At 45.2% G+C, this 22,234-nt stretch overlaps 1 protein-coding gene across 2 annotated transcripts in view; it reads left to right on the top strand.

The window, feature by feature from the left end:
* Positions 1–22,234, top strand: part of myo1ea (myosin IEa) — a 221,810-nt gene that overhangs the window by 106,871 nt on the left and 92,705 nt on the right. For both annotated transcript variants that reach the window (XM_073032934.1, XM_073032933.1), the window contains exons 7-9: positions 10,724–10,855; positions 13,538–13,672; positions 14,137–14,269. In XM_073032934.1, coding sequence (XP_072889035.1) covers positions 10,724–10,855; positions 13,538–13,672; positions 14,137–14,269 — 400 coding nt within the window. The remainder of the gene's footprint in view (positions 1–10,723; positions 10,856–13,537; positions 13,673–14,136; positions 14,270–22,234) is intronic.

Raw genomic sequence — 22,234 nt, 5'->3', positions numbered from 1 at the left:
ATTTGGGTCATCACATTCATACCAGCACTCTGCTATCCCATTAAATCTCATTCCCTCACTTATTTCCCTGCCCTTTATTGCCTCTCACATGCCCACCCACACTAGGAATAACTTGTCCAACTATGCCCAGACGACATGGCCACAATCATAATGAGAAGACGTAGGTGATGAGAAGAGAGGCCAACTCAGTCATCAAGACAGCACCTCGTTGGACCCCTGAAGGCCGGTGAAAACACGGGAGACTAAAGACAATTGGGTGCCATTCCGTAGAGGCAGGAATGAGGACCCTCAACCACACCTGGGGCACTTTCAAGAAGATGGCCAAGGACAGAGAGAGATGGAGGACCCTCACTGCTGTCCTAAGCACCAGAGGCGTAACAGTCAGTAACTACTACTACCTCCTGCCTGATGGTAGTAATGAGCAGAGGGCATGTCCTGGATAGTGGGGGTCCTTAATGATGAATGTCAGCTTCTTGAGACAGTGCAATGTCCTCGACAATGGGGTGGCTTGTGCCCATGATGGAGCTGGCTGAGCTTTTAAACCCTTTGCAGCTTTTTCCAGCCCTGTGCATTGGCCCCGCCATATCAGGCGATGATGTAATGAGTCGGTATGCCCTTCATGGTACATCTGTAGAGATTTGCTGGAGTCTTTGATGACATACCAAATCTCCTCAAACTCCAAATGAAATACAGTTGCTGGTCTGCCACCTTTATCATTGTATCAGTACGTTGATCTTGAGAGATATCAACACCCAGGAACCTGAAGCCCCTCGCCATTTCCACCGCTGACCTCTCGGTGAGGACTGGGGTGTGTTCTCCCGACGTCCCCTTTTGAACTCTGCATTCACTTCCTTGGCTTTACTGACATTGAGTGCAAAGTTACACACAGGTAATGCTGGAGGAACCCAGCAGGCCAGGCTGCATCTATGGAAAAGAGTAAACAGTCGATGCTTTGGGCTGAGACCCTTCATCAGGACTGGGAAAGAAGTCAGATTGAGAAAGTGGAGGGGAAGGGAGGAAGATGTACAAGGTGGCAGGTGATAGGAGAGTCAGAGGGTGCACAGTAAAGAGCTGGGAAGTTGATTGGTAAAGGAGAGCTGGGAAGTTGATTGGTGAGGGAGAGCTGGGAAGTTGTTTGGTGAGGGAGAACTGGGAAGTTGATTGGTGAGGGAGAGCTGGGAAGTTGATTGGTGAGGGAGAGCTGGGAAGTTGATTGGTGAGGGAGAGCTGGGAAGTTGATTGGTGAGGGAGAGCTGGGAAGTTGATTGGTGAGGGAGAGCTGGGAAGTTGATTGGTAAAGGAGAGCTGTGAAGTTGATTTGATCGCCTCTAACCTGATGGCAAGAACATCAATTTCTTGAACTTTTGGTGAATGCCCTCCCTGACTATTCCCCATTCCTGTTTCCCTCTCTCACCTCATCTCCTTACCTGCCCATCAGCTCCTCCCCCTTCCCTTTCTCTCAATCAGCTCATCTAGCTCACTCCTGTATGCCTCTTCATTATCATCTGAAATTTGGCCAACAACAGTTATGTCATTGGCATATTTAAGGATGGCATTTGAGCTGTGCCTTGCTACACAGTCATGGGTGTAGAGAGAGTAGAGCACTGGGCTAAGCACACATCCTTGAGGTGTGCCTGTGTTGATTATCAGCAAGAAGGAGATGTTATTTCTGACCCACTTTGTCCCTGGTCTCCTGATGAGGAAATTTCAGAAGGAGGTTTGGAGCCCGTGTTTTGAAGCTCGTTAATTAGTACTGAGGGGATGATAGTGTTGAACACCCTCATGGTATCAGAGGGTCAGGATGGAGCTTGAGTCATTGGAGCTGAGAACCAGTAGGTCCACCAGCTACACCAACAACGGGTAGCATGGCAGGATTGGTGATGGGGGCTGAGGGGAGAGGTTTCCTGCAGTCGTGTCCCAGACACTTTTCTCCTTTGCTCTTCATTGATTTTGAGGAAACTAATGAGATTGTCGTTTCCTTTCAGCAGCAACTCATAAATCTCACTCCTTCACTGCTTCTATCATCTGAAAAGTTTTTTTTTAAATAAAAATTTCTAAAGCACCTTCTATTAATCCTGTGATTACTACATTAATGTTCTTTAGGCTGAGGCCCCATGTGCCACCTAGGCACTAAGGGTTAAGAAGGGAGAGAGATTTCCTTAGGCCTCATTTGGTGCTCCTGTGATGTGCAAGTCTTACTGGGCCTATGAGGTCTGAATGGCAAGAACCCCCCACACTTATGAATCATTGGGGTTTTTTTACTTCAATTTGGCTGTTTTCACATTAGTTATTCCTGGTACAGTCCAGCTGTTTTCAAAGGTTCACTTATTATCAAAGTATACCTTCTTCATTTCTCTGGGTAGCCATGAATTCAAGAAAGAAAAGAAAGGCAGCACGATCATTGACCCCCAAACCCCATCTCTCTAGAAAAAAACAAACAAAATGGAACAGGTACATCAACACCCACCCACCACCCCCCAATCCCTCCTCCCACAGAAAAAAGGAACAAAACGGATCAAGCACATTGATCCCCCAAAGTCCCTCCTCCCACACAAAATAAAACTGAGATCAGGTGAAAAAACAAAGAATATAAAAACTGTAAGAATGAAAAGAGTCTATAGTCCAAGTCCACGTCCAAAGTGCAGAAGAAACCTGGGGAACACTCTCTGGACGCAGTGACGCTCTCTGGTTCAGGACAGCTGGTCATTGGGCAAGTAGCCTGCGCTCACCCTCTACTCTCGCTTCGATGCCACAATCTCCTTTGTCACGTTAATCTGCGAACAATGGAAGCTATAATTAGCAAAATGAAGCCAAACGTCGGCTTGCGCCGCACCCTGCAGCCTGCCCTCTGAGGTTTGCACACACTGCCTCTGCCTCCTGGAATCCTGTCAGAGACTACAGGGCACTGAAGCTCCTAAAGGATCTTCAAACAACAAAACACGGGCCCCAGCAGTTCCAGAATCACATTCAAGACGAGCAGCAAATGTAAAAGACATAAAAGAAGTGAAAAGGATGGCTTCATGATCAGTCCAAAAGACGTTGACCAAAGGAGCTGTGTATGCAGGCGCCATCTTAAACATATGAGTCCATCCTGGTATAGTCCAGCAGTTTTCACCTTCATCCATCCTGGTACTGCCGACAAATCATCAGCTGCTTTGATTTCAAGTTTTACTGTTTGCACAGTGGAGTCTCAACCCATACTCCAGTTCCACACAATGTGCTGGATTCTTCGATGTCCTGTGACAGCTGTTCCAGGCCCTGTGAGCAAATAGACATTGAACAAGCAATCACACTACCTACCGCATGAAATATTTATGTTTCAGGCACAAAGCAGGAGCCTACTCCAGCAATGAAGTGAAAAGATGGGCTGTTACATTAAAAAAGTCTCCCAAGTTGTAACCTGTTTCTTACGAAATGCCAGTTTCAGCAGGTTTCCAACACTAGTGTTTACAATTAATGAAAGAAGTACAGAAACAATAAAAAGAGAGAATAAAACTCATGCAGATATTGTCTTTGGCAGTGCCTCCATGCAGTTAGCTACCTCCTAGATTCCCACAGTCAGAGGCTGAATATTGACCACTTTCTAGGAATGTCTGTTCCAGTGAAATGACTCGCCCAACTATTTATCAAATAGTTAAAAATAGTACGTGTCTGATGATTACACTACTACAAATTCCATAATTTCTGACAGAATCCAACACCTTTAATTAACAGACGCCTGAGCAAAAAGACAGAAGTACATGGTAATGACGAGGATGAGGAGGAATTAAAAACTAGTGACTAACAGTAATGTGATCAAGTTGAGGGAATGGAAGCGTCAGCAAACTTGTGTAATCGGAGATGAACCAAATTGAAAACAAGGAATCAACTCAGCATACTTTATTTAAAGAAGGCTGAGTAATTCTGCTTAAAGCTAGACTTCTGATGTATTTAACCTAACTGACTTGATGTAGAGACTGAAACATAAAGGTTTCCACGGGGAGGGGTCATTGTGTGTTTTATTAGAAATGTGGCAGCACAGTAGTTAACTCAGTCCACTGAAAATCCCGAAGGTCCGGGCAATTGAACCGAAGGGAGGTGTTCAGATCCCGCTATGGAAGCTGAGGAATGTGAAGTCAGTTAATCTGATAAATATATAGTTTAAAAGTGAATTTAAATAATCTACAAAACTGTTGTAGAAATCTATCTGATTGGCTAATTACTTTGAAGGGAAAGATATGTTGTCCTTGCCCAGGCTGGTCTGTGTGACACCAGATCCATTGAAAAGTGGTTAAATTGACATTTAGTTTTCCTCTGACATGGCCAGGCAAGTACAAGGAGAACTTTGGGCTGCTCAAGCGTTGCCTACAGCCAGTGACACCCAACGTTCAAAGTAAATTTATTATCAAAGGACATGCATGTCGCATATACAACAGTGAGATTCACTTTCTCGTGGGTACACTCAATAAATCTGTAGAATAATGACCATAACCAAATCAATGAAAGACCACTCAACTTGGACTTTCAACCAGAGTAAAGAAGACAACAAACTGTGCTAATACAAAAAGGAAGAAAGAATAGTAATAAATAAATAGCAATGAATATTGAGAACATGAGATGAAGAATCCTTCATCCCTGAGCCAATAGGCTGGTCCTGGACTTGGCTTAATTTACTTATTACTTAATTATTTGTGGTTTTATATTGCTATATTTCTACACTATCCGTGGTTGGTGCAACTGTAACGAAACCCAATTTCCCTCGGGATCAATAAAGTAAGTATGTCTGTCTGTCTGTCTGTCAATGTAAGTCTGTTGGTTGTGGGAACATTTCAATGATGGGGCAAGTGTAGCTGAGTGAAGTTATCCCCTTTGATTCAAGAGCCTCATGGTTAAGGGGTGGTAACTGTTCCTGAACCTGGTGGTGTGAGTCCTGAGGCTCCTGTGGCTTTTTCCTGATGGTAGCAGCAAGAGGAGAACATGTCCTTGGTGGGGTGGGCTCTGACGATGGATGCTGCTTTGCTGCGTTTCATATAGATGTGCTCAAAGGGCGGGAGGGCTTTACCCATGAGTGAATCTAGTGTCCTGAGAAGGGAAAAATTCAGAATGTTCCTTCATGTAGATAACAACCCAGTCCTGGGAATCTATCGTAAGAATCAGGACACTAGCTGTAGAATTCAGTCCCATTTTGGTAGGTCAAATATGATGGCAGAATATAGTATTAATGGTAAGACTTTTGGCAGTGTGGAGGATCAGAGGGATCTTGGGGTCCGAGTCCATTGGACACTGAAAGCAGCTGCGCAGGTTGACTCTGTGGTTAAGAAGGCGTATTAGGTATTGGTCTTCATCAATTGTGGGATTGAGTTTAGGAGCCGAGAGGTAATGTTGCAGCTGTATAGGACCCTGGTCAGACCCCACTTGGAGTACTGTGCTCAGTTCTGGTTGCCTCACTACAGGAAGGATGTGGAAGCCATAGAAAGGGTGCAGAGGAGATTTACAAGGATGTTGCCTGGATTGGGGAGCGTGCCTAATGAGAATAGGTTGAGTGAACTTGGTCTTTTCTCCTTGGAACGACAAAGGATGAGAGGTGACCTGATAGAGGTGTATAAGATGATGAGAGCCATTGATCGTGTGGATAGTCTGAGGCTTTTTCCCAGGGCTGAGATGGCTAGTACGAGAGGGCACAGTTTTAAGGTGCTTGGAAGTAGATGTCAGGGGTAAGTTTTTTACACAGAGAGTCGTGAGTGCGTGGAATGGGCTGCTGGCGATAGTGGTGGAGGCAGATAAGATAGGGTCTTTTAAGAGACTCCTGGATAGCTTAGAAAAATAGAGGGCTATGGATAAGCCTAGGTAGTTCTAAGATAAAGGACATGCTCAGCACAGCTTTGTGGGCCAAAGAGCCTGTTTTGTGCTTTATGTTTTCTATGTCTCTATGCTTCATTTGTCCCATATTTCAGATCTTACTGATTTACTGTGAGGAACTGCGAAGGAAGTAGTCCCTCAGGTGGTGGGAGGGGGATGGGGAGCTAAGGAGGACTGATGGACAGCAATTGCAGGCAACCCTTGTACATTCCCTCTGTGCCAACGTGGGTAATGCGTCAGCACTGATCCAGCGAGAGATTAACCGTATCTTCAGCCCAGGTAGTTGCCCTCTCTCTGGAGGACAGTTTCAGTACAAGGACATAAGATTGTGCCTTGGCTGATGGGGATTTAGACCATTAGGCCCATCATTTTAAGCATTCTGTCCACTCAGTCATGAATATACCCATCTAACTCCAAGATATTAACGTTCTTTCCTTCCAAGCAAACAAAACCAATCCATAAACAAGTCTGACTTCTCTTGAAAGCATTTGAAAATATCTATTTCAGTATCTCATTTGCTCTGTTCCATAGCCGATCCATGACCCTATGGAAAAGTTAACATCTCAAACTCAAATCTAGCACAAGTGAGCTATGTTCTGCATTTGTGTAGCTACTATATAAAATAATTGATTTGCTTTCCTTATTTATATTTTTCTACAATTCTTTTAAAAAAGTGCTCACAATATTTCTCTCAAGTGCAAAGTGATTTCCTGGTGCTCTTCCCTACTGTTCCAGACCATTGCCCAATTGGTGCAGGCTGCCATTGAGCCAAGTAGATCAGTCTAAAACAGACATCCCAGCATCTAGAATATCCAGAGATGCATAATCAGCATGTAAGTGCCATTATGAAGAAGGTACAACAGCACCTCTACTCACTTAGCGTAGGTTCGGCATGTCATCGAAAACTTTGACAAACTTGTACAGTGTACTGGTTGTATATTGGCCTGGTAAGGAAACATCAATGTCCAGGGATGGAAACGTCAACAGAAAGTGGTGGGTACAACCCAATCCATCACAGGCAAAGCACTCTGCATCATAGAGCATCCAGGCCATGCTCTCTTCTCACTATTACCATCAAGCAGGAGGTACAGGAGCTACAGAGACCACGCCACCAGGTTCAGGAACAGACAGACATACTTTATTGATCCCGAGGGAAATTGGGTTTCGTTACAGTCGCACCAACCAAGAATAGTGTAGAGATACAGCAATATAAAACCATAAATAATTAAGTAATAAAAAATAAATTATTCCAAGTGGAAATTAGTCCAGGACCAGCCTATTGGCTCACGGTGTCTGACACTCCAAGGGAGAAGTTGTAAAGTTTGATGGCCACAGGCAGGAATGACTTCCTATGACGCTCAGTGTTGCATCTCGGTGGAATGAGTCTCTGGCTGAATGTACTCCTGTGCCTAACCAGTACATTATGGAGTGGAAGGGAGACATTGTCCAAGATGGCATGCAACTTGGACAGCATCCTCTTTTCAGACACCACCGTCAGAGAGTCCAGTTCCACCCCCACAACATCACTGGCCTTACGAATGAGTTTGTTGATTCAGTTATTATTATCAGTTTGTTGAACAGTTATTACCTTACAACCATCAGGCTCCTGAACCAGTGTGGATAACATCACTCACCACAGTGAGCCCCAGAACCCACACCACCAGGTTCAGGAACAGTTATTACCCCTCACCCATCAGGCTCCTGAACCAGTGTGGATAACATCACTCACCACAGTGAGCCCCAGAACCCACACCACCAGGTTCAGGAACAGTTATTACCCCTCACCCATCAGGCTCCTGAACCAGTGTGGATAACATCACTCACCACAGTGAGCCCCAGAACCCACACCACCAGGTTCAGAAACAGTTATTACCCCTCACCCATCAGGCTCCTGAACCAGTGTGGATAACATCACTCACCACAGTGAGCCCCAGAACCCACACCACCAGGTTCAGGAACAGTTATTACCCCTCACCCATCAGGCTCCTGAACCAGTGTGGATAACATCACTCACCTGAGCTCTGACTGATTTCACTCCCTAGTCATTTCAAGGACTCTACAATTCATGTTCTCAATATTATTTTTGTTATTTGCACAGTTAGTCTTATTTTGCACATTGGTTGTTTGTCGTCCTTATTTATGTACAGTTTTTCATGAATTCCATCGTATTTCTTTATTGTAAATCCTGAAAGGAAATGAACCTCAGGTAGTATATGGTAACAATTATATACTTTGACAATAAACCTACTTTGACTTTGAAAGTACACAGAGTCAGACCCCACTGAAGAGGTTCCTTAGACCCCCCCCCCCCGCCATCTGCACCAATCCTAGTTTATTCTCCCCACATTCCCATGTTCAGCACCTCTCCCGCACACCAGGGGCAACTGAGAGAAGCCATTTAACCTAGCAGCCTACATGTCTCTGGGACATGGGAAAAAACTGGAGATTCTGAGGGATACCTACACAGTCAGAGGCAGATGGGAGATCAGGAATTCACTTGGGATGCTGAGACTGTGCGGCAACAGCTTTACTAGCTGTGTATCTGGGCTGCTTTAGCTCGCCTGAGGCTCCCTTGGGAGTTCTGCCACTTTCCCAAAGACGTGCCGGTTGTTGTGGCCCCTTGTAGATTATTTCCATTTTACCTGTACGTGTCTGCTGGGTGGGTTCCAGGAACGTGGATAGAGGGAGAGGATTGACGATATTGCTGTGATAACTGACAGGAAATAGAATAAACTCCCATCTATGTTTTAATGAAATATGAAATAAACTATGAGCAGTGTTTCCCTATATCGTCAAGTGAAATTTGAACTTGGGGTTAGCAAGGCTGCTTGCATTATGCAACAGATTCATCTTTGAAAAAGTGCATCCTGCTTCGATCGTTTCTTTCTGCTGTTGTTAACCGAACAGAAGTAACTTAATGAGGACGCGGTCCAAGCAAGCGAAATTCCCTTTCGTGTATGTGGAAACTGGGGTCAAACAATATACCTTCCTGCCCTCAGCTCAGTTTGATGGAGATGTCTGTGAGCTAAATTTGTTTACTGGAAAGGTTAAGAACCTGAAATTCACTTTAGAGAAAACCCTACGGCACAATACAGGCCCTTTGGCCCACTAAGCTGTGCCGAACATGATCTTACCTTAGAAATTACCTAAGGTTACCCGTAGCCCTCTAATTTTCTGAACTCCATGTACATGTCCAGGAGTCTCTTAAAAGACCCTATCGTATCCGCCTCCACCACCGTTGCCAGCAGCCCATTCCACACACTCCCCACTCTCTGCATAAAATACATACCCCTGACATCTCCTCTGTACCTACTTCCAAGCGCCTTAAAACTCTGCTCTCTCATGTTAGCCATTTCAGCCCTGGGAAAAAGCCTCTGACTATCCACAGGATCAATGCCTCTCAACATCTGATACGTCTCTATCAGGTCACCTCTCATCCTCCGTCGCTCCAAAGAGAAAAGGCCGAGTTCACTCAACCTATTCTCATAAGGCATGCTCCCCAATCCAGGCAACATCCTTGTAAATCTCTGCGCCCTTTCTATGGTTTCCACGTCCTTCCTGTAGTGAGGCGACCAGAACTGAGCACAGTACTCCAAGTGGGGTCTGACCAGAGTCCTATATAGCTGCAACATTACCTCTCGGCTCTTAATCTCAATCCCACGGTTGATGAAGGCCAATGCACCGTACGCCTTCTTAATCACAGTCAACCTGCACAGCAGCTTTGAGTGTCCTATGGACACACAGTCTGATCCCCCACACTGCCAAGAGTCTTATCATTAATTCTATATTCTGTCATCATACTTGACCTACCAATTTATAAATGCTGTTTTAATCATGTGCAGGAGAAAGGAAGAGGCTTGAATTGCTTTATAGGAATGCACTGAATTCTTTCAGTCATTGACAGCTTCCTGCTTTGACGTGTAAAGCACTGACTCCAGCTTGCATCTGGGGAATGACCCTCTCAGTGTTAATGATTTAGTTCTTGTCTGAGTGAAAACCCAACTTTAGGTGCAAGCTTTGATTTACTTTTGCAGAATTACTTCTCTTTCTTTATATTTTTACCTTCAGAATAAAACAAGAACTGATTTGCTTCCATAATGCTTGCATTATTATATTTTTGGGGCTCTTCCATTGCTTTAATGTTAACATTTACTTTGCCACTGTGTACCTAAAAGCTTACAGAAATAAGTACTCTAGGAAGAGTACTAGTTCTGTTGATTTAATGGAAAAGTAATGATTTAAGGGCTGATGGTCTTGGGAGCAATGTGTACACATGGCTAAAGATGAGCTATCACTGGGCAACAGCAACTTTTGTATTTTTTTTTTTACCCACTTTTCCTTTTTGAAAAGAATAGATGGAAAATCTGGAGACCAAGATTGTGCCTTGTTTGTGAGTGATTCATTGGGAACAAGCCAATAAATACATTGCATTCTAATGTTTGGTCTCATCGTGCTGAGAATTTGCAAGTTACAACCCAAGTTCCCATCTTACTTCAGATTAAAAAGTTAATTCTTTTTTAATAGAAGATGTGTTGGGAGACAATCTATGAAAATAGCTGCTGATGAAACTTAAGGATGTGCATTGACATACTCTGTACTCTGACAACATTATTCTAGAGCCCCGAGTCTCATGTGAGCTATTTATATTTAACGCTCTATATTAAGAACTGCCAGTAAAGTAAATATGAAGTATTTCTAATAAAGAGTTCCAGATTTCTGTGGTGATATTTTTCAAACACAAGTGGTATACTCATCTAATAGTTTAAAAGGGCAGCAAATGCTTCTGTAACCCTGCAATTGCCATTATTTTTTCTGTAATCTGTGGTTGTAGATTTTTTTTTTATATAGTTTTCCGTGTTTTTGAAATGGTGACTGATCTGTGCAGGGGAAATACTTTGAAATCCAGTTCAGTCCAGGTGGGGAGCCAGATGGAGGAAAGATCTCCAATTTCCTTCTGGAAAAATCCAGGGTTGTTGCACGGAATATCGGAGAACGCAGTTTCCACATCTTCTACCAGGTTAGTAATAAAGCTTTTCATTGCTCTTCATGTGAAGATAATTGGCTGAAACTGTGTATTTGGAGGAGGGTCAGATACTGACAGCTTCTTCCTGTCTGTGTACAGTAAGAGCCCATGCTCTTTATAACTTTATACCCATATTTTTCCTTCACCGCATCGACCTAATATACTGTCTCTTAACACTTGCTATATTTTTGGCAGTAAATCCTAGTTAACAGTAATCTTTCGGTGTTTTATTTTCCCTTGATTACTGGACAGTATTTTAAAATCTTGGAACCAGTAGTCAGGAATTTGGATGCTGGAATTGCTCCAGAGGTTCCTCTATTAATTGATATTTTTAGTTGGGAATCTCTTACCAAAGAATTTGGCAAAATAGTTTCTTTGGGAGGAGAGATGTAATTGTGATAGTATTTTCTATGCAGAAATTGTCTGACAGCATCTCTTGAATCTGGTGTAGACCTTGTATGTGCTTTCTTGCTACAGTTTGAGATTTACTAAAACACAGCGTAGATATTGGCGGTGAGTTTTTTTTTGGTTGAGAAACTGCACGGCACCAGTGGACTACAGCAGATGGCCACAAGAGTAAGGTCCCATCACCCTAATAGATGAGGACGATTAAGACTTGGGAGCTGAATTAGGCTATTCAGCCCATCAATTCTGTTCCGTGGCTGATTTACTTTCCCTCTCAACCTTATTCTCCTGCCTTTCCCCCATAACCTATGTCGCCCTGACTAATCAAGAGCCTATCAGTCTCCACTTTAAATATATCTCCACAGCCTTCGTGGCAATGAAGTCCACAGATTCAGCACCCTGCGGCTAAATAAATTCCCCCTCATCTCTGTTCTGAAGGAACATCATTATACTTTGAGGTGCTGCCTCAAGTCCAAGACTATCCCACTGCTTTTCACGTCCATCCTTTCTAAGCTTTTCAGTATTCACCGGGTTTTAATGAGATACCCCCCCACATTCGAAACTCCGGTGAGTACAGGGAGATTCTTCTCCTCCAATCCAATGTAAGCTTCATTGGCACCCAGACCCATGGTCGAAGTGTGATGCCTAGTAATCTGCCATCTCCTGAATTAAGTTGATGGGTTGGAACTGCTAGTTTGGGAAGGTCAGAGGTTTGGGAATGATGGTGTTGGTTTGTGTGGGGGGAATTAAATTCCGTAATGGGCGGATAGAGTGCAGGAGGAGGTGGTGGGAGATGAAGTTAGATTCCAGCGCCGATGGGATGGGGAGTAAAGGGCAGGGGACAACGGGGAGCACTGGTGATGTTTGGAGGTGTTGGAGGGGAAGTTTGGCTGAACGTGGGAAGGGGATCAACAGTGGGGCCAGGCAGTCAGAATTTCTGGCAGCAGATGAGGAGAGTGGGGCATGCGACTCCCTGGGGAGGGGTTTGTCGGTTTGTGATGTGACCAGATGTTGAGTGGGACATGGGTGGGATTAGCGCAGCATGGGGGAGGGCCAGTGATGATGGGATGGAGTGAGTGTGGTGTGGCAGGTGTTGAGTGGGACATGGGTGGGATTAGCGCAGCATGGGGGAGGGCCAGTGATGATGGGATGGAGTGAGTGTGGTGTGGCAGGTGTTAGTTCAGTGTGGATGATTAGTCAAGTGGGTGAGTGTGAGTTCTGTGGGTGGATGGTTTGTGAGGTTGGGTGTGTGTGAGTTAGGGTTAGTGCAGGGGAGGGGGGCAGGTTTAGTGCAGTTGGTGTAAGTTAGTGTTGGATGGGTATACTGTGCAGTAGGGCAGTTCTATTTGACTGGCAAATGCTGCGTGTTGAACCTATGTTTTGGTGTTTGATGGGCCTTCCAGCCCAGTGCTGTACTGGGACAGTCAGTTCTGCCCAGAACACCATGGTCGAAGCTCCCCCACTCCATCCGGAACGGAGTGAGCTCATGTGGAAATTGGTACCAGGGTGAGATCCTTTACTTGACAGATAGGAACCTTGTGAAGCCATTTCATTGCACTTGCTGATGGAGTGTTCTAGCTGAGATGGTCAGATTGGATCCCCATTCCTCCCCTCACTTCTCCTCTCCATCCATCTATCCTCCTCTCCATTCCTCCTCTCCCTTCTCGCTATCCCCCATCAGCTCCCCGTCCATCAATGAAGCACAGTATTTTTTTACCACGTGCTTTGCCTCAATGTTGCATATCTCAATTGTTCTCCTAGAGGCCATTTGCCAGTTATCAGTAACCCAGCTGCTCTGAGATGCTTCTCAGCTCCAAGGGCCCTGGTTCGTTCCTGAACTTGGGTGCTGTGTGTACAGTATTTGCATGCTCTCCCTTGATCACTCCCATCGCTGTGGTTTTCTCCCCTCCCTTCTGTAAACCACCCCAAGTGTCAGACTCTGGTGAAATTGATGGGCGTGTGAAACAGAATAGGTTTCGGGGAAATAAGTGGAGGAATGGGATTGATGAGATCGTTCTGAGAGCCTGCACAGATTAAATGGGCTGAATGGCCTCCAATGCCATTTGGAAATCATAAGTATGAGGAAAGATGAATTTCATATCATGTGTCTGATTAAGTGAACCGGTTTTTGGTCTTTCAAATGCAATTTGTTTCCTGTTAGTATTCAAGGTGTAGCCTAGACATGTAATACCATAGCAACGGTTCATTTGTTAAAATATGGCCTCCTTGTGGATTTGTTGACCAGTAGCCTGCTGTTCATTTCTCTTCAAGCTCATTGAGGGTGCATCTCCAGACCAAAAATCCAATTTGGGAATCACTAATCTTGAATACTATTTTTACCTCAACCAATCGGACTCCTACAAAGTAGAAGACATTAATGATCGGAAGGATTTTCAAGAAACTCTGGTGAGAGATTATTTTTAACGCTGTCATTTATGTGAGTGCTCTTCTGCTTTGCATCGACAACGTTGCCCTTGCTTCTATCTCTGCACAGCTACAGCAAACTCAGGCCTGGTGTTTGTGCTGATCTGCTGCCTGTTTAAAATGTATTACCAATCCACATAGCTGCACATAAAAGGACTATATCCTTCAGTTCCCTGCCTATATACACACCTGTCTGCACACCTCTTAACCATTTCAATCCTCTCCACTTCCACCATTTCCCCTGGCAGTGAACTCTCTGTGTTCAGTAACCACATGATTGCCACATGAATCTCTTTTAAACTTTTCCCCCTCTTACCTTTGAAGTTATGTCCTCAGTGCCTGTTTATCAACTGTTGTGTGAGGTGCCAGTGAGTGAGATTAGTAAATTAATAACTTATTCTGAGAGAATCAACATCAGTTAATCTTGAACAATTATTTGCCTCCAGCACGCTATGAATGTGATTGGAATTTTTGCTGAAGAACAGGCCATGGTTCTACAGATAGTGGCTGGCGTGCTTCACCTGGGAAATATCACTTTTAAAGAGGTTGGCAATTACGCGGCTGTGGAAAGCGAAGAATGTAAGTGTTCTGTTTTGCAATTATCCTTATGTTGCAACTAGAGGTTCAAAGTTCAAAGCAAATTTATTCTCAAAGTACACCATATTCAACCCCGGGATTCGTTTTCTTGCAGGCATATTCAATTACCATAATAGAATCAATGAAAGACCGTACCCAACGGGGCAGACAGTCCGAGTTCATACGACAACAAACTGTGCACATACAAAAGGGAAAAAAATTGTAAATAAATATTGAGAACATGAGATGAAGAGTTGAAAGACCATAGGTTGAGGGAACAGTTTAGTGACGGAGAAAGTGAAATTGAGTGAAGTTATCTCCTCTAGCTCAAGAGCCTGTTGATTGAGGCGTAATAATTGTTCCTGAACCTGGAGGTGCGAGTCCTGAGGTTCCTGTACCTCCTTCCTGATGGCAGCAGCAAGAAGGCAGCTTGACGTGGGTGGTGAGAGTCCTAGATGATGGCTGCTGCTTTCCTGCGAGAAAGCTCTGTGTAGATGTGCTAAATGGGGGGGGGGGGGGGGGTGCTTTACGCCACTACCCCTTGTAGGACTTTCCATTCAAGGGCATTGGTATTCCTACACTACATCATACATCGATAGAAGTGTCTCTACGTTTTAGATGCCATGCCAAAGCTTTGCTAACTTGTGAGAAAGTGGGGGTGTGCTGTGCTTTCTTTGTAATTGCACTGACAGAGGAATTTAAAGTTGTTGACCATCTGCCCCTCTGATCCTCTGATGAGGACTTGCTGGTATTGAATGAAAGGTTGGTGTTGTCGCATCACTCAGCCAGGTTTACAATCTCCCTTCTACATGCCGATTCATCAGCAAACTTAGGTATGGCATTGGAGCTGTGCTTAGCCGCACAGTCACAAGTGTGAAGTGAGTAGAGCAGGGGGCTAAACACACAGCCTTGTCGTGCAGCTGTACCGATGGAGATCGTGGAGGGGACGTTGTTGCCAATCCAAACTGATAAGAATCTGCAAGTGAGGAAATCAAGGATCTAATTGCACAAGGATATATTGAGGCCAGGGTGTGAGAGCTTACTGGTTAGTTCCGAGGGAATGATAGTATTGAATGCCGAGCTGTAGTCGATGAAGAGCGTCCTTATATATACGTACAAGATTGTGTTAGCCAGTCATGGGCTCCACCCTCTTGGAAAGATTCCGAGGCAATGGCAGGGGTACATTGTGCATCTGGTTACTGTTCCTTATGAGGCAGCATCTGTGGAAAGAGCAGACGGAGGGGAGAGGGGGAGAAGCTAAGAAATGAGGTCAGATAGTGGGCAAGAATACAGAAAAAGGAAAATCGAAAGGACAGACTTGGGTTAGTGGAAAGAGAAATTTGAGCCAATCACTGAGGATGACTTGAAGCAGATATGATATGACCAGTTTTGATACAGCTGGAAAGCAAAACAAGTACAAGTTTCAACGTTTGAGGTGTGGAAGACAGAGCAAGAGGTACTATTTCTGAACTTGTCTTGGGCCTCATTATAACAGTGTAGGAGGCCACAAACATGTCTGAGAGACACTAGATGTGGTAGGTAACTTGGAGCTCTGACTTGCCTCTACAGAGGGAGCACAGGAGCTTCACGAAGTGGTCACAGACCCTGTACTTGGTACCTCCAGTGGAGAGAAGATCAGATTGTGATGAATGAATACAGTACACTGGATTGGAAGAAGTACAAGTGAATCACAGCTTTAGCTGGAAAGTAACACACACAAAATGCGGGAGAAATATGTCAGGTCGTGTGGCATCTACGTCGAGATGTTTCAGACCAAGGCCTTGTATCAGGACTGGTGGGGTCTCGGCCCGGAACACCTTTCCAGTAAATGCTGCATAACTGCCCTGAGTTCCTCCAGTAATTTGTGTGTTACTCTGACTATCTAGCATCTGTAGAATCTGCAAAGACTGGGTGCTGGGATGGTGGGAAGGGAAGCGAGGAAAGGACATCTCCTACAGCTACATGGGATGGAGCCGGAGGAATAGGAATGGTGAGGTGGAAGGAGGGATAGACCAGGAGTTGTAGTGGGAAGGTCCCACTGAGATACTGGAAGGAGAAGAAAAGGGAATTTGTTTGGTGTTGGAATCTTGTTAAAGCTGGTGGGAACTTTGATAGTTTCTTTGAACTTTGAGGCCAGTGGGATGGAAAGTGAACTTATTTTATAGTGTGTCCAAGAGAAAGGTTGTGAGCAGAGGTGCAGGAAGAAGTTGGATGCAGTCAAGGGCGAGAAAAGAAGGCAGAGTTTAGGAAGAAGGAATAGTCAGAGCAAATAGTTTGGAGATGGACGAACTGGGAGGATGGAAAGGAGCCCTTGAGCAGGAGGGGTGGGGAGGGAGCAATTTTAGTCAAGACAGCTGTGGGAGTCTACAGGCTTGTAATGGATGTTTGTGGCCAGCCCGTCCGCTGAGGCCGGAGGGATTCAGGAAGGGAAGGGAAGGGAAGGGAAGGGCAGAGTAGGAAACAGACTATGTTAAGATGAGAGCAGGGTGGATATTGCAATAAAATGTATAAATTCAGGAAGCAGTATGGTGCAGTCATCAGTATAACAGAAGGAGTCAAGGGAAGGGACGCAAGTACTGTTACTGGTTGGTTATTGTCACATGTACTGAGTGTGAGTGAAACTGTTGTCTTGTGTGCTGTTCATACAGATCAGTACACAGTGCACTGAGGTCATAGATGGTAGAACAATAACAGCTACAGTCTGAACTGTTTACACCTACAGAGAAAGTGCAATGCAGGTTAACAATAAGAGACAACCTTAATGAAGTGGAATGTGAGGTCTAGAGTCCATGGTATTGCCCAAGGTGAGCATTCAATAGTCTTATAACAGCAGGGTCGAAACTGTCCTTGAACCTGGTGGTATGTGTTTTCTGACCAATGGGAGGGGGAAAGAGGGAATATCCGAAGTATGTGGGATCTTTGATTTTGCTGGCTACCTTTAAATTGTGCCAAACATCCCATTAACAAGACAGGCATAGGCTGGGAAGTTTGCATATCTGCATTAGTGGAAAGTGAGTGGAGCTGAAGGAGACGTTGTTTAAACAAGAACGGGTTAAGTGGCTGAAACAGACAGTCCTACTGGTGGGTGCCAGGGCAGGAGGTAGAGTAGGTGTGCAGGTTGGAAGCTGTGGAGGGAAGAGATCTCTTCAGGGAATGTGGTCTGTGACTGACTGAGGAACACACTCCGTGGCCATTGTATTAGATACACCTGCACCCCTGCTTGTTAATGTAAATATCCAATCTGTTAACCATATGGCAGCAACTCAATGCATAGGAGCATGCAGACAAGGTCGAGAAGTTCAGTTGCTGTTCAGACCAAACATCAGAATGGGGAAGAAGTGTGAACTAAGTGACTCTGATTGTGGAATGATTGTTGGTGCCAGATGGGGTGGTTTGAGTATCTCAGAAACTGCTCATCTCCTGGGATTTTACAGGGAATGGTGCAAAATTAAAGAACATCTGTGAGCATGGGTGAAAATGCCTTGTTAATGAGAGAGGTCAGAGGAGAATGGCCAGACTAGTTCAAGCTCTCAGGAAGGTAACAGTAACATGTTACAACAGTGGTGTGCACAAGAGCATCTGTGAACACACAACACGTCAAACCTTGAAGTGGCTGGGCTACAGCAGCAGAAGGGCATGAACATATGGAAATGTACTCAGTGATGACTATACTTTCCTCTTGTGCCGGATCAAGTGGCCACTCACTGTGGTGCCTGATGAGGTCAGGGTCCATAGGGAGGTAAACTCTCATCCAGCACCCTCAGGACTTTAGTGATGCCAGACTTTTAGATAATTACTCCTTTTAATACTTCAATTCTCCTTGAATTCAGATGTTTCAGATAATATACAATAGTATAATAAATTACTCAATGAGTTAAAGGGAGCACAGGAAACGGGTCCCAGTGAGTTTAAAGGAAGAAGAAACATAGAAGACCTGCAGCACAATACAGGCCCTTTGGCCCACAAAGCTGTGCCAAACATGTCCCCCACCTTAGAACTACCTACGTTTTACCCATAGCCCTCTTTTTCTGAGCTCCATGTACCCATCCAGGAGTCTCTTAAAAGACCCTATTGTATCTGCCTCCACCACCGTCGTCGGCAGCCCGTTCCACACACTCACCACTCTCTGCGTAAAAAACGTACCCCTGACATCTCCTCGGTACCTACTTCCAACCACCTTAAAAGTATACCCTCTCATGCTAGCCATTTCAGCCCTGGGGAAAAGCCTCTGACTATCCACACAATCAATGCCTCTCATTATTTTGTACACCTCTATCAGGTCACCTCTCATCCTCCGTTGCTCCAGGGAGAAAAAGTTGAGTTCACTCAACCTATTCTCATAAGGCATGCTCCCCAATCCAGGCAACATCCTTGTAAATCTCCTCTGCACCCTTTCTACGGTTTCCACGTCCTTCCTGTAGTGAGGTGACCAGAACTGAACACAGTACTCCATGTGGGGTCTGACCAGGGTCCTATACAGCTGCAACATTACCTCTTGGCTCTTGAACTCAATCCCACAGTTGATGAAGACCACAGAGTCAACCCGTGTAGAGGCTTTGAGTGTCCTATGGACTCGGACCCCAAGATCCCTCTGATCCTCCACACTGCCAAGAGTCGTACCATTAATGTTATATTCTGCCATCATATTTGACCTACCAAAATGAACCACTTCACACTTATCTGGGTTGAACTCCATCTGCCACTTCTCAGTCCAGTTTTGCATCCTATCAATGTCCCGCTGTAACCTCTGACAGCCCTCCACACTATCCATAACACCCCAACCTTTGTGTCATTAGCAAATTTACTAACCCATCCCTCCACTTCCTCATCCAGGTCATTTATAAAAATCACAAAGAGTAGGGGTCCCAGAACAGATCCCTGAGGCACACCACTGGTCACCAGCCTCCATGCAGAATATGACCCGTCTACAACCACTCTTTGCCTTCTGTGGGCAAGCCAGTTCTAGATCCACAAAGCAATGTCCCCTTGGATCCCATGCCTCCTTACTTTCTCAATAAGCCTTGCATGGGGTACCTTATCAAATACCTTGCTGAAATCCATATACACTACATCTACTGCTCTTCCTTCATCAATGTGTTTAGTCACATCCTAAAGCGCAGGACTTGACTGGTAAATTGTTCTATTATTGTCACATGTACCAAGATGTAGTGATAATGTTCATGCAGATCAAATCATTACACAGTGCATTGAGGCAGTACAAAGGTAAAACAATATCACAATGTAGAGTGAATGTTACATTTACAGGAAAAGTGCTGTGGAGGAGAACAATAAGCTGCAAGTTTATAATGTGAAACCTTAAGGTCAGGAGTCTATCTGATCATACTAGGGAACCGTTCAATAGCCTTATAACAGCGGAATAGAAGCTGTCCTTGAACCTGGGATTTTCATATCGTCTGCTTGAATTGGAAGGGAAGATGTGTTGGAAAAGAGAGATTGTCCAGGGGAGGGTGGGGTTTTTAATCATGATGACCGCATTAATGAGTCAGCAAGAAGTGTAAACAGAGTCCATGGTTTTATTTGGTGACGTGTTCTGTTAACACTAAGCCCATTTCCCTGTATGATAGAGCAGTATTGTTACTGAGAGACAAGCCTTCCACCCAGCGTCTGGAGAGATGATCTCCTTCGCCTGTTGTGGAGGAACATCTCACTTTTGAACTGGACACTGCAGATGTGGAAAGGCTGTGTTTCATTTCAGTTTTCTCTCATTTCTCCAGGAATGACTGTGTAACTGGCAAAACATTTCAAAGATATTGTACAATTGCTTAATAAACCAATTGGGCAAATTTGTTTCAAGTATTATGCAAAATAAGTGAAAAGACAACTATAGAGCAAACACGAGGAAATCTGCAGATGCTGGAAATTCAAACAACAACACACACAAAATGCTGGTGGAACACAGCAGGCCAGGCAGCATCTATAGGGAGAAGCGATGTTGACGTTTCGGGCCGAGACCCTTCGTCAGGACTAACTGAAAGGAAAGATAGTAAGAGATTTGAAAAAAAGTGGGGGGAGGGGGAAATGCGAAATGATAGAAGAAGACCGGAGGGGGTGGGATGAAGCTAAGAGCTGGAAAGGTGATTGGCAAAAGTGATACAGAGCAGGAGAAGGGAAAGGATCATGGGACGGGAGGCCTCAGTAGAAAGAAAGTGGGGGAGAACACCAGAGGGATATGGAGAACAGGCAAACAACTAAATATGTCAGGGATGGGGTAAGAAGGGGAGGAGGGGCATTAACGGAAGTTAGAGAAGTCAATGTTCATGCCATCAGGTTGGAGGCTACCCAGCCGGTATATAAGGTGTTGTTCCTCCAACCTGAGTTTGGATTCATTTTGACAATAGAGGAGGGCATGGACAGACATATCAGAATGGGAATGGGACGTGGAATTAAAATGTGTAGCCACTGGGAGATCCCGCTTTTTCTGGCGGACCGAGCGTAGGTGTTCAGCGAAACGGTCTCCCAGTCTGCGTCGGGTCTCACCAATATATAAAAGGCCACACTGGGAGCACCGGATGCAGTATATCACACCAGCCGACTCACAGGTGAAGTGTCGCCTCACCTGGAAGGACTATCTGGGGCCCTGAATGGTGGTGAGGGAGGAAGTGTAAGGGCAGGTGTAGCACTTGTTCCGTTTACAAGGATAAGTGCCAGGAGGGAGATCGGTGGGAAAGGATGGGGGGGACGAGTGGACAAGGGAGTCGAGTAGGGAGCGATCCCTGCGAAAAGCAGAAAGGGGAGGGAGGGAAAAATGTGTTTGGTAGTGGGATCCCGTTGGAGGTGGCGGAAGTTACGGAGAATTATATGTTGGACCTGGAGGCTGGTGGAGTGGTAGGTAAGGACAAGGGGAACCCTATCCTGAGTGGGGTGGTGGGCGGATGGGGTGAGGGCAGATGTGCGGGAAATGGGAGAGATGCGTTTGAGAGCAGAGTTGATGGTGGACGAAGGGAAGCCCCTTTGTTTAAAAAAGGAAGACATCTCCTTCGTCCTGGAAAGAAAAGCCTCATCCTGAGAGCAGATGCAGCGGAGACGGAGGAATTGTGAGAAGGGGATAGCATTTTTGCAAGAGACAGGGTGGGAAGAGGAATAGTCCAGGTAGCTGTGAGAGTCTGTAGGCTTATAGTAGATATCAGTAGATAGGCCGTCTCCAGAGATGGAGACAGAAAGATCAAGAAAGGGGAGGGAGGTGTCGGAAATGGATCAGGTAAATTTGAGGGCAGGGTGAAAGTTGGAGGCAAAGTTAATGAAGTCGACGAGCTCAGCATGCGTGCAAGAGGCAGCGCCAATGCAGTCATCGATGTAGCGAAGGAAAAGAGTGGGATGGATACCCGTATAGACTTGGAACATGGACTGTTCCACAAAGCCAACAAAAAGGCAGGCATAACTGGGACCCATGTGGGTGCCCATGGCTACACCCTAGGTTTGGAGGAAGTGGGAAGAGACAAAGGAAAAATTATTGAGAGTAAGAACTAATTCCGCTAGACGGAGGAGAGTGGTGGTAGAGGAGAATTGGTTAGGTCTGGAATCCAAAAAAAAGCGAAGAGCTTCGAGACCATCTCGATGGGGGATGGAGGTATATAGGGACTGGACGACCATGGTGAAAATAAGACGGTGGGGGCCAGGGAACTTAAAATCATTGAAAAAATTCAAAGCATGAGGAGTGTCACGAACATAGGTGGGAAGAGATTGAACAAGGGGGAATAAGACAGTGTCAAGGTATGCAGAAATGAGTTCGGTGGGGCAGGAGCAAGCTGAGACAATAGGTCTACCTGGACAGGCAGGTTTGTGGATCTTGGGTAGGAGGTAGAAACGGGAAGTGTGGGGTGTGGGAACTATGAGGTTGGTGGCAGTGGATGGGAGATCCCCAGAGCTGATAAGGTTGGTGATGGTATAGGAGACAATGGCCTGGTGCTCCTTAGTGGGGTCATGATCAAGGGGTAAATAAGAGGAGGT

This window comes from Hemitrygon akajei, chromosome 30 (assembly GCF_048418815.1).
Source record: "Hemitrygon akajei chromosome 30, sHemAka1.3, whole genome shotgun sequence".
In the NCBI taxonomy this organism is placed as follows: domain Eukaryota; kingdom Metazoa; phylum Chordata; class Chondrichthyes; order Myliobatiformes; family Dasyatidae; genus Hemitrygon; species Hemitrygon akajei.
The sequence above is the reverse complement of the archived record's forward strand: the minus strand, read 5'-3'. Positions and strand labels throughout refer to the sequence as shown.